Below are 11,540 nucleotides of genomic sequence, written 5' to 3'. Positions count from 1 at the left end.
TGTGACATGCTATTATGCTATGGTGGTTAAAAAATATTCAATGTGTAATTGATTGATTCCTTAGGATATAAGATATGCGAGAAGAGAACATCAAAGAGAAAATCATTAGAATTCACTTTGATTTCTAAAGAGAAATAGAGAATTGGATGAATATCATCGTAGGCCATCCACATGTTTATATATATTGTCTTCAATATTTAATGTTGTCGTTAACCTGTCATGGCAAAGGGTTTTGACCTAGGAGAACCCATTCACTTATTGAGTTGATAAACTCCTAAACAATATCCTTGGACACCACCTTTATAGATCTCGGCACTAAAACAATAAGGGTAAGCATATTTTCAAGCACATGTTATGTCTAATTGATCCCATGCCACACATACGAAATCTACACAACAAATTAAATCAAACTTGAAATACACAAATTTTAGCTACATTTTTTTTGAGGCATTACAATTTCTAACATAATTATCAAATTGGACATATTGATTTTTAAACACTGAGATCTGATTCTTGACAACTTCAAAATCATTCTCTCATCATCAATTTCAAAACTAAATCTACTTTTTATAATTATCTTCGACCTTTGAATTTAATTTCTATATACTTATTATTATTCAAACTATCTATCTTAGCTAATTAATCTAAACTAATAATTATGTGCTCATAGATTGCAATTATTCCGTTACACAAGAGATCTAAACAGCAAAAATAAATAAGAGATGTAGCATTGGTCAGCCACGTGAAAAGTAGGTACCTTGGACCCTCTTTCCTGTACGATGCACCTAAACCGATTTACAAAAAACGAGCTTGTTTCCTCAAATCCCCCACCTAAATATTTTTAAATCATAAAATTTTGGACAATAAAACAGTAGATCACTTTCATTCCATTTTGGGGGCCCCTAGTCTTGTCATACAAGTTAAAGCCAAATGATCGAAAATGAGGGATTTCAAAGTCTTCTACCAGGTTTGAGCGTAATCATCCAAATATTTTAGGTGAGACAAGTCACCCTCGTAAGGCCCAAAAGACTTGAAAAGAAACCGCATTATGTCCAAATATCTTATACCAATAACACTGATTTAATAATTCATTCATCACTTTTTTCGACTCCCATGAAATGAAATGAAACTCAAATGAAGGGCAAATGCAGGAGATTAGAGGACTTATTCCTTGGCCCTGCTCTGTAATGCCAAAGAAGCGAAGGGTTAGCAGTATAGCAGAATAATTCAGGTTAGATCAGTTCAAAACCCTACTTGAATTCGAACCCTAAGAAAATTCCTCTGCTTACATTCTTCAAGTGTTCTGACATTTTCAAGTACCAATTTATTCTGGACACAATTCAGCTAACATTCTGCCGGCACGTACGATTTTTCAAAAGAAACGTTTCTTTCTCCCTCAGCTACCTAATGAGAAACGTAGAAAAATTTCCTGACATTGATAGTAACACCTAGTAAATTGTGAGGAGGATTGAAGGAGGAGGAAAAAAATAATGGCGCAGAGCAGCGGCAACAACAGCAGCAGTAGCAATAATAGTAACAATAACAATAATCCGGCGGCGCTGCCGGTGAGCGAAGTTTACTGGGGGCTGGTCGATAAGGCCGACAAGAAATTCGCACGCGTGAGAGATTTGCCCTCGTACGGACGCAGCAAATATGATTCTTATTTTCACAAGGTTTTCAAGGTTTATACGAAATTGTGGAAATTCCAGCAGGAGAACAGGCAGAAATTGGTGGAGGCGGGGTTGAAGCGGTGGGAGATCGGAGAAATTGCCTCGCGTATAGCGCAGCTGTATTATAGTCAGTACCAGAGGACCAGTGAGGCCAGTTATCTTTCGGAATCATATATTTTCTACGAGGCGATCTTGAGCAGAGAGTATTTTAAGGAGAGCGGCCAAGAGATCGCATTGGCTAACAAACAACTCAGATGTTATGCACGCTTCATAATTGTGTGCCTTATGCTCAACCGGAGAGAGATGGTTCAGCACCTGCTCAGTCAGCTCCGAATGCTTGTAGATGATTATCGCCGCACATTTCAGGTAGGTAGATAATAATTCAAGTATTTGGCATAAGTTTTCCACAGTCCATGTACTATAATATTAAGAATGCTTCTGGATTCACTGTGTATATTTTTTCTTTAATCGAAGAGGATAATGAAAAAAATTGTAGAAATTGTATATATATATATATATATATATATTTTTTTTTTTTTTTTTTTGCTAAGAATCAAAATATCTACAATTTAGATCTTAATTTAATAAGAGTTTTAGATTATAATTCAAGTAAATCTTGTGGAAATGACATGTGGATCTTTCTGTTAATGATCTAGATGGAAATTGTTGTACTTTGTCACGAATTTAATTTTTTAGAAAATACCTCGTTTGGGGAAATGTGTACGGTTTTGTTGCTAATGTCTGTGGATTTTTCTGTGTACCTGGTGAATCTTTACCAGATCATCTAAATCTAGGAGAGTTTTGCAGGGTTTAGGTAATAATCTCGACATATCTGCTACTTTTTTCTAGAGTTACCTTTTCATGGACAATTTACAGAATTCTCTTAATAACTTGTCCATATTTTTGAGAAAATTTCCATCAGGCAAAACCTGTACTGCTTTGTTAGCTTTCTCAATCATTAATGTATATCACTTTTTTCCTGTAATATTACTACAAATTTGACTTATAGGGCAGGGTTCAATAATGAAAACGATAGCGTGAAGAGATTAAAATTTTGAATTATTGATTAAAAAATTGATGTACGTACAAAAAAGAAATGATTTACAAGCTTAAATAGTTAAATTTTCTCAATCTGGACAAACATTTTGATGTATGCTTTTAGAGTTTATTATTTCTTCCCTGTAAAGATGCACACTCAATATATAGATGTTAATTTTGGGAAATTTTGAGTTGAAAAGTATATTAGTTGAAAGTGTCAGTTGTTTGTTGAAGCAACAAATGTAGCTCAAGCGCAAAAAAAGCCGAATGAAACGTGCATTAGAAAAGGGACGATTTGCTAGCTGAAAAATCTAAACCTGCCTGAAAATAAGATCAAATTAAATGTCCAAAACAGTAAGTTACCAATTGTTTCATTACAAGAGAAATGTTTTATTCAACACAAAAGAATAGTTCAAACTTCAAAAAATAGAAGAGATTTTCTTTGGATCAAGACAACCGATTGTCCACAATACGGGGAGTATGATTTCTTACATTGTGCAAGTTCATTGTGTGAATAACCGTGCCCTTAGATTTGTCCAGCGCTGCCAGTGAGATGATAAAAAAATAGTATCTCAGCTCTTTTAATTCTGAATTTTTAGACATAAACCGAAAACAAATGCAGCTGAATACCTTCATTGTACTTTTTATCAACAAGGCTATTCATCTTTTTAGGGATATGCTGCCAAGTGAATTGATCAAAGTTTTGCAAGCTCTTAGAAACTTGGTTTAGTAAAAGATGAAGCTTGATAGACCTGACCACCTGGTTCCTGTAGAAGCATTGGATTATTAACTTGGAGTCTCCCTAAATGGTAAGTTTTTGATCTTTTTCTCTTTAGCCACAAGAAGAAGTTCAAACTTACATCGCATATGTTCAGCAACATTGTTTGAAGCTTGTCCTAAATTCATGGACAATCTAACATCTTAGAGTGAGTTTCAGACCAGAGAACACCTCCAGCAACAGCAATACCTGGATTTGTTTTGGCTACCTGATCCAAAACAAGACCAGAGAACACCTTTTCATCATGTATGCCCTTTGGCAAGAGACATACCCTTTCACCATTAGCACCCTTTGAAAGAGTGCAATTCTTCATTTTTTCTGCCCTTTGAAAGGGACACAACCTTTCACAATCAGATCTGCACTTATCATTCCCAAATTATCCCCCTTCAAATGGGTTCTCTTCTTCCTTTTATACCTCATATTTAGGGGAGTCACAACTTTAATGTTTCATGCCTTTTGACCATTCATTAACTTTAATCAAATTTAATTAAATTTTAATTTATTTTTTATTCTTTTGTATTTTAATTTTATTAATATTATTATATTTCAAAGTGGGGACATTACATTACTGCTGTCCTTTTCCTTCCATTATTTCCTTCTTTCCTTAATTCATCCTTCGGTCTCCTATATCATTTTAACAGAACAAGTTGCATTACCAGCATCATACGATATGCTATTAGCAGCCTTATATTCTCCTTCTACTCATATCCGTACAATGTGCCGACACCTTTCTTGTCTTTTTCCTATCCTCTTCCTACTTCCCCGATGCCTTTGGCTGGGAGATAGACAGTCCTATTTAAAGTATTTTTAAGGGACATGTCTCTCTCACAAGAAACGGTAAAACCAAGCAGCCTTACACTAAATCATTTCGGTGATTTCAAATTAAACATCAGTCAATATATTATTTACCAATATTATGTGTGAATATTAATGTGTCTATTTAATAAATATTATTTAATAGTTATTATTGTGACTGTAATAAAGGCAAATTAATATTTATGTGTTTATTTAATAAATATTATTTAACAGTAATTATTATTGAATTTATTAATATAAATTAATATTTATTGCGGCTATTAATAATTATTGTGAATATCAGTTAATAATAAATATTGATTATGATTATAAATGCAAACCAATATTTATTTAATAATTATTGTGAATAATAGTTTAGATCCTCTTCAAATGTAAATACTCAAAGTATAAGGGATATCACATCCTAGTTAAATCTATCAAAGGCATTAGCCATGTCAAGCTTGATGGCAATCTTTTTCTTTGTCTCTTTGCTCCTAGTATGTAATACTTAAAGAACAATCATGATGTTGTCATATATTTGCTTACTTGGATCAAAGCTTCCTTGCTCATCAGAGATGATAAGGGTTACTTATTAAAAATTCTTGTCATGAATTTGTATGAGGAATTGCATAATGATATAGGCTCAAACCTATTTAAAGATGCATCATTCTTTAGCTTTGGAATTAAAGCTAAAATGGTAAAGTTCATAGCACCAATCAGTTTACCTTTTAATGAACATCTTCAATTAGTTGGAAAAGATCAACATCAATTAGAGTTAATAGTATCAATCAGCTTACCTTTTTAAATTAACATATTAAATTAGTTGGGGAAGATCAACATCAATTAGATCAAAGAAATGGTGGTGGGAACTTGAGAAACCGTCAGGGCCAGGGTCTTATCTTTTGTTGTGCTGAAAACTTCTTTAAACTCCTTCATTGTGACCGCCTGATGAAAAAACTTTTTTAATGTTCTCGACAATAACTTTTTGAATGTTATGAAGAAGTGAGACTTGTGCAGTGTGTTCTCCATCCAATTTTTGATAGAGATCTTCAAAATGACCATGTACGACATCTTTGATTTCTTCGATGTTGGACATCAAGTCATCATTGTCAAGCATTTTAGTATCATTGATGAGCTTTGAGGTGAAAAAACTTGGTGTTGGCATTTCTTTCATGAAGCCATGTCATGGGATTTGAACCTCCACAATCGTTCATCTTGTTTGGATTTTTTCATGCAGCTGGGAAATGATATAGTCTCTCTCAGATTTAAGAGGTTTGCTGGGAGGATCAATTTTTAAAGGTTTTTTAATTTCTCCTAGCTTGAGTTAAAGGGATTGTTTTGATTTGTTGGGGACTTGAGATGACATTTGATCCATTTTCTAAGATCAGCTTTCAATCTAGAGATTTAGACCTTCCATTTGTCTTGAGCATTGCAAGAGGGACATTGAGATTTCCAGCTGCGTTCAACCTTAAATGAAAATCTAGTGAGATGGACCTAAATAGGGTTGTATTGAAGGGAATAGGGCCTATGCTTTTACTGCTGTCACTGTCCAAAAGACTTGGTTGCGATTAGAGATTGTGCTTGGGATGATTCTGCTTATAATTGTGGGGAGGGAGGTTAGGATATCTTTGCGGATCAGAAATCTATCAAATCTTTCAGTAATGAAGTTATACCTCACTCATCTATTAGACCATGTATTTCCCCTTGGAGGGTTTGATAACTTGGAGACCAACTTAGAGATATAATATCCTCAACATGCACCCTGTGAGGATCTCTTGTTCTTGAAGCACCTCTTTTTTCTGAGGGGGAAAGAACATGATTGAAGTCATGTGCTAAATTGTTTTATGAGTTTTGCATCCTCATGAAGGATAAAATAGGGAGCCAAGATTTTTTTTGTTCAATGGAGATTAGTGGCATAAACATTCAGATATGTGAAGTTGACTTCTCTAGCCTGAAACGTAAGTGAGAGCCAATGTGTAATGTCTGCACTTTGAAATAAAATTTAATAATAAATAATAATAATAAAATTTAAATATTAAAAATTAAATTAAAGTTTAATTAAGTTAACGAATGGTCAAAAGACATGGAAGGAAAAGTTGTGACTCCCTCAACAATGAGATATAAAAAGGAGAAGAGAACCTCATTTGAGAGGGGGATAATTTGGAAATCAGAAGTGCACATCTTATTTAAATAAGAAGCGCAGATCTGATTTTGAAAGGTTATGTCCTTTTCAATGGGCAGAAATAATGAAGAGTTGCACTCTTTCAAAAGGTGTTAATGGTGAAAGGGTGTGTCTCTTGCCAAAGGGCATGCATGATGAAGAGGTGTGATCTCTCCCTCACATTGAGAGATATAAAGGAAAGGAATCAAAGCATCCAGCAACAACACGATAGATTGGATCAGATCAGAACTGTTATTAAGTTACAGGCAGTAACATCTTTGTTCTTGGTGGTATGCTTGGTGATGTGCTGAATATGTATGCTTAATATATGAAGCCTGATAATGTTGTTATGCAGAATTTAGTAGTAATATTAATATAGACTGCAATATGTATGACAGTCATACATAATTTCATATATATTCATAATACATGAGAAGTTAGTATACTTATAGTCTGAATCATGTTATTACTGTCAGTATTTAAGAAGATGGGATTGACTTGTTTCCAAGAGGGGCAGGCTAAATCCAGCCAATAGGATGATTCCAAAGATAGGGTAGGGATCAGCGTCCCGCAAATCTTGAGGGCATAGTCCCAAGATAGGGTAAGGGCCTGGATCTATAAACTTTGAGGGAGCTTATTGAGTTTGGTATCTAAGCGCTTGGCAACATAGTCATCTCCTCCTTCCTCAAAACTTGAGTAATAACGAGGATTGAACTTTGCATTAAGAAGTATGGATGATACAATTAATTATCTAATAATAGAATTAATTGCCTAGTATGGTGGATTGACAATTTATTCATGAATAATTGATAAATTATTTAAAACTATGGAATATCACAGACTTGATTTATGTTAAGGAAAGAGCTAAAAATAGAGTCGTCTCCTAATCAATTTAGTTTAAGTCATAAGTATATTGAAATAAATTAATTACTGTTATAACAGGCCTAAACTTAGTAGAGGACATTACACAATGCTCACTTTGATGCCCATCAATCTTGGTAAGACTATTTGTATCCCATAGGAGGTTTGTAGAGGTTCCTTTGGCATTGGTAACTTCCACTTCAAATCCGTTCCAAATTGATCTCTAGGTATCAATGGCACCCTTTTGATCTAGTTTAATTATTTGAATTGCTATCAAACAATGCATTGATCGTTGATGAAATCCTTGAGATAGTTTCTTAAGGACACCACCTAGGCCCCAACACTTCCATGAGAACACTATCATTTTTTAGAGAGTTTCTTGCCTTTGGAGAATTTTCTATAGATTATTGAGTCTTGGCTACTACATTCTTCTTTTGCTTCTTGAAGATCTAATTTCCTAGTTTGTGGCCTAGTTTGGAGGATGATCTGGTAAGAATAGGATCAAGGTCAATTCTAGGAATAAAGATATCTTTAGCTATATTAGTTCAATTCACTTTGGTTGCTTTATCATATGATTCTTCAAGTGGGCCTTCTTGTGGAGTTTGTTTGCTTGACACTTCTTCTTGAGTGGCTTGTTCCTTAATCTCTTGTCTAGGTTTAGGTTAATATTGAACATCTTTTTCTTGGTCAAAAGTAAGAGGATACATTTTGTTTGGGTTGTTAGGAGGTTTTGAGTTTACAATGGGCTTTTTGCGCCTTGATTCTCTATTTGTCTTTATAGTTGGCATAAAATACCTATTGTTATGTTTGATAATATTTGTTATTTGCCAATGTGTTAATTGTTTGTATTAAGTGGGTTGTCACTCTTGGGTAGTTATGTGTCCCTTGGTTGATGGTTGTGTTCCTCTTGGCAATTGTTGGGTCCTTTAAATATATTGTTACCACCAAGTAAGGTAGTACGGTATGGTCGGATCTATTGTAATCCTTGGCTGACCATCTCTAGTCTTCTCCTTTGTAATAATTTCATGTGTGAATAAAGATATATTTTACTGCTGTGTTCGGTATGCGTTGTCATGTATATTATTATGTCCCGTTTCTAATTTATCAAATGTCTCTTGTTCTGGTTTTTTGAAATCCATCATTTCCAAGTATTACTATCCTAGCTTGGACTTCTCAATTGAGATGGCAATCCTCAAAAAACTGACCATATTCATGACATGATAGACATTTGAAAGGTAGGTGTTCATAGCCCAATACTTGTGTATGGATCCAATCTAAAACCTGTATGCCAATGACTTTAGATAAGCCTTTTTTGGCCTCATCAAGAAATTGCCCGATTTTCTTGTCAATGAGTTCTAAATGGGGCATATTTCATAGATGCAAGGGAAGAAAAGTTAGCCTCACCAAATTGGCACTTTCACTTGTGGGTTGAAATAAGTAGTCTATAAGTGTAGGAACAAAGCACTTGATCACCTTAAAAGGTGGCATCACACTCCTCTTGGACTAAAAAATGACTAAGAAGTACCCATGTTTATGTTGGGAATTAGTTGATCAATAGATTGGGATATTGAAACAAAAAATATAATTATGGTTGTTGTAACAATTCAATTAACAATATTAATGAAAGAACATCGAATAGTACAGGAATCATATTTGCACATGAGATGCAAGATTTATGTGGGAAACCCTTATAGGAATTAATGTACCAGCAAAAGGACAATAACAATTGTATTCATAGGAAACAGATTTAATACAATTAGCCCATTTTACAAATTATCTCAATCTATAGACCAACAATGAACAATCTGACTATGATGTCTTGCAACATCACAGCATCCATCATCAACCTATTCCATCTGTACAAGCAATTATATATAGTGATTTGCATTCAACTGGAAATCCAACTGTCACAACTATTCAACCTATTCCATGAGACGAAGAAATGAAGGATCAATTCATACAAGAAAAACAGACCAGCAAGCAGCAGAAGATCAGTCAATCCATTCATCATTCAAACATCAACCATTGAAGCATAAATCATTTGAGCATCAATTGTCAGTCAATCAAGAATATCATAAACATTCGATTCAGCAAGCAACCTCCAATGAGGAATTCATCCAATCAACAATTCATTCAATCATCATATCAATCAATTAGTGAATCACACTAACATCAATCATTCAACAACAATCAATCAATCAAACAATTATACAAACCTCTATCATCCAACTATTCATTAGTCGAACATCAATTATTCATACATCAATTCATTCAAGCGACATCTAAGCATCCACTTATCAATCCTTCAAGAAATGTCAATAAAAAGAATCAAGCAATCAGCAATAATCTAGCAAATACATCAAGATATCGATTTTGAGTTATAGTTAGTACTTGCAAACCGGATGAAGTCCAGACCCAAGGGGTGGGCTAAGGTTTGGAAGGCCAGGGTCCCTTCCTACCCTTTGGTAAGCTAGGGATGGGATCCTTGGTATTGTCACTGGATGGGGTCTGGGCTCACGGGGTGAGCTAGGGTTTGGAAGGACGAGATCTTTTCCTACCTTTGATAAACTAGGGATGGGGTCCTTTGTTTCATTATTGTTGAATTAGGGACAGCGTCTTTTAACTCAGCAGATTTGCAAGGTATTTAGGGGGAATTCACCATTTGATCGAGTATTGTGCTATGATTTATTGATCTGAGTAATGTTGATCTTTGGCAAGACAGTTTGAAGGACAATTATTGCAGAAAATCAAGATAAGTTCTATTTTCAGAATTATTCATAGAATTACGAATTGAATATCATAATAAAATTTTACCATTTTTGGTTTTGTCACTGTTGAGTTAGGGACAGGGTCTTTTAACTCAGCAGATTTGCTAGGCATTTACACAGAATTCACAATTTGATCAATTGAATATTGTGATATGATTTATTGATCTGAGTGTTGTTGAACTTTGCCAAGACAGTTTGAAGGAGAATTGTTGCAGAAAATCAAGATAATTCTATTTTCAGAATTATTCATAGAATTACAAATTGAATATCATAAAATTTTATCATTTTTGATAAATTTATATAAATATAATGCAATTCTCATCTTGATTTGGAATTATTGTTTTAGGGCAAAAATCAAGAATATCCCAAAAGGGACATTACAAACATTCAGAACTGCCATGACACATGTGGAACGACCATTGATGCAAATGCAACTGCCACTGACACAAATGCAATTTGCGATCTTGCTGTATCATATGGTTTTGCCATTGAGAAAACTTTTCCCTGGTTCTTGATGGTGCAATGTAGTGTGTTGTCATCATCAACTTAGTTTTCAGCATTTCTTTGGTTTTTGTATGTGACTGTGAATTTCATCTTTGTCCTATTGTCTTATTAGCTTAAAAACATATTTGAAGCTCTCCTTTAGTCGTATGAACTAAGAAGTACAGCTGGTTGAGCCAAGCAATTGTTTATGATAATTTTCTCAAACCTTTTGGATCAGAAAAGGTTATAACAGGAGAGTTGTGAATGAAAGATGAAATAGAGGTTCAATTTCCCAAGTAAAGGAATTTGAGAACTCTAAACACAAATCAGATACCTGAAAGCATTTAAGGAAAAACAAAATGAGATTTGCCTTATTATGATGAACTGGAACTAGATGTAATTGTAACTGAGAAAATCATCATAGCTTATGTATGTACTATCCTATAGTCCTATCAGCACTTGTCAGACCAAATGACCATTTATTTATTTGATGTAAATATCAATAGGATTAGATTGAGGAAACTATCAGGTCTATTGTTATTTCAGTACATTTTTGTTTGAGCCTTAATTCAGAATAGGAACTATGCAGGAATTTATTGCTTTTATACACTTGATTGAAAATGTCATGCTTTTTTGTGTTGCGAGGGTGATGTGTGTAAGTCTACTTTTGATTTTGTTTTTCAGGATACAGATGCTAAAGAGTGGAAGCGGGTGGTGCAAGAAATTATTCGATTTATGAAAGCAGATAGTGCTTTTTCAAACAGCAGGCCTTTGCGTTATAGTGTGCGACTTGATCCACATCCAAATTCTATTCCTCGTGTTGCTAGCTTGGAAAGCAGGCAGGCTCTAAAATTACGAGATGCAATATTGACAAGCTATCATCACAATGAGGTTAGAAATCCTTGTAAAATACATTTAATAAAGGTTATTTACGTTTAACAGTGCTACCAGGTGCTAGTCTGATCAAAAGTATGAGTTCTTGTATA

The 11,540-nt window shown here is 34.3% G+C and overlaps 1 protein-coding gene across 1 annotated transcript in view; it reads left to right on the top strand.

Annotated features, from left to right (window-relative positions):
• The first annotated feature begins 987 nt into the window (after positions 1 to 987).
• The window catches only part of LOC131076716 (uncharacterized), a 48,723-nt gene continuing 38,170 nt past the window's right edge, over positions 988 to 11,540 (top strand). Inside the window, exons 1-3 of the mRNA XM_058014021.2 lie at positions 988 to 1,231; positions 1,345 to 2,036; positions 11,239 to 11,445. Of these exons, the coding sequence (XP_057870004.1) occupies positions 1,491 to 2,036; positions 11,239 to 11,445 (753 nt within the window). The 5' untranslated portion in view covers positions 988 to 1,231; positions 1,345 to 1,490. The remainder of the gene's footprint in view (positions 1,232 to 1,344; positions 2,037 to 11,238; positions 11,446 to 11,540) is intronic.

This window comes from Cryptomeria japonica, chromosome 10 (assembly GCF_030272615.1).
Source record: "Cryptomeria japonica chromosome 10, Sugi_1.0, whole genome shotgun sequence".
Lineage (NCBI taxonomy): Eukaryota > Viridiplantae > Streptophyta > Pinopsida > Cupressales > Cupressaceae > Cryptomeria > Cryptomeria japonica.
Note: the sequence above shows the minus strand (reverse complement) of the source record. Positions and strands in the feature narration are given on the sequence as shown.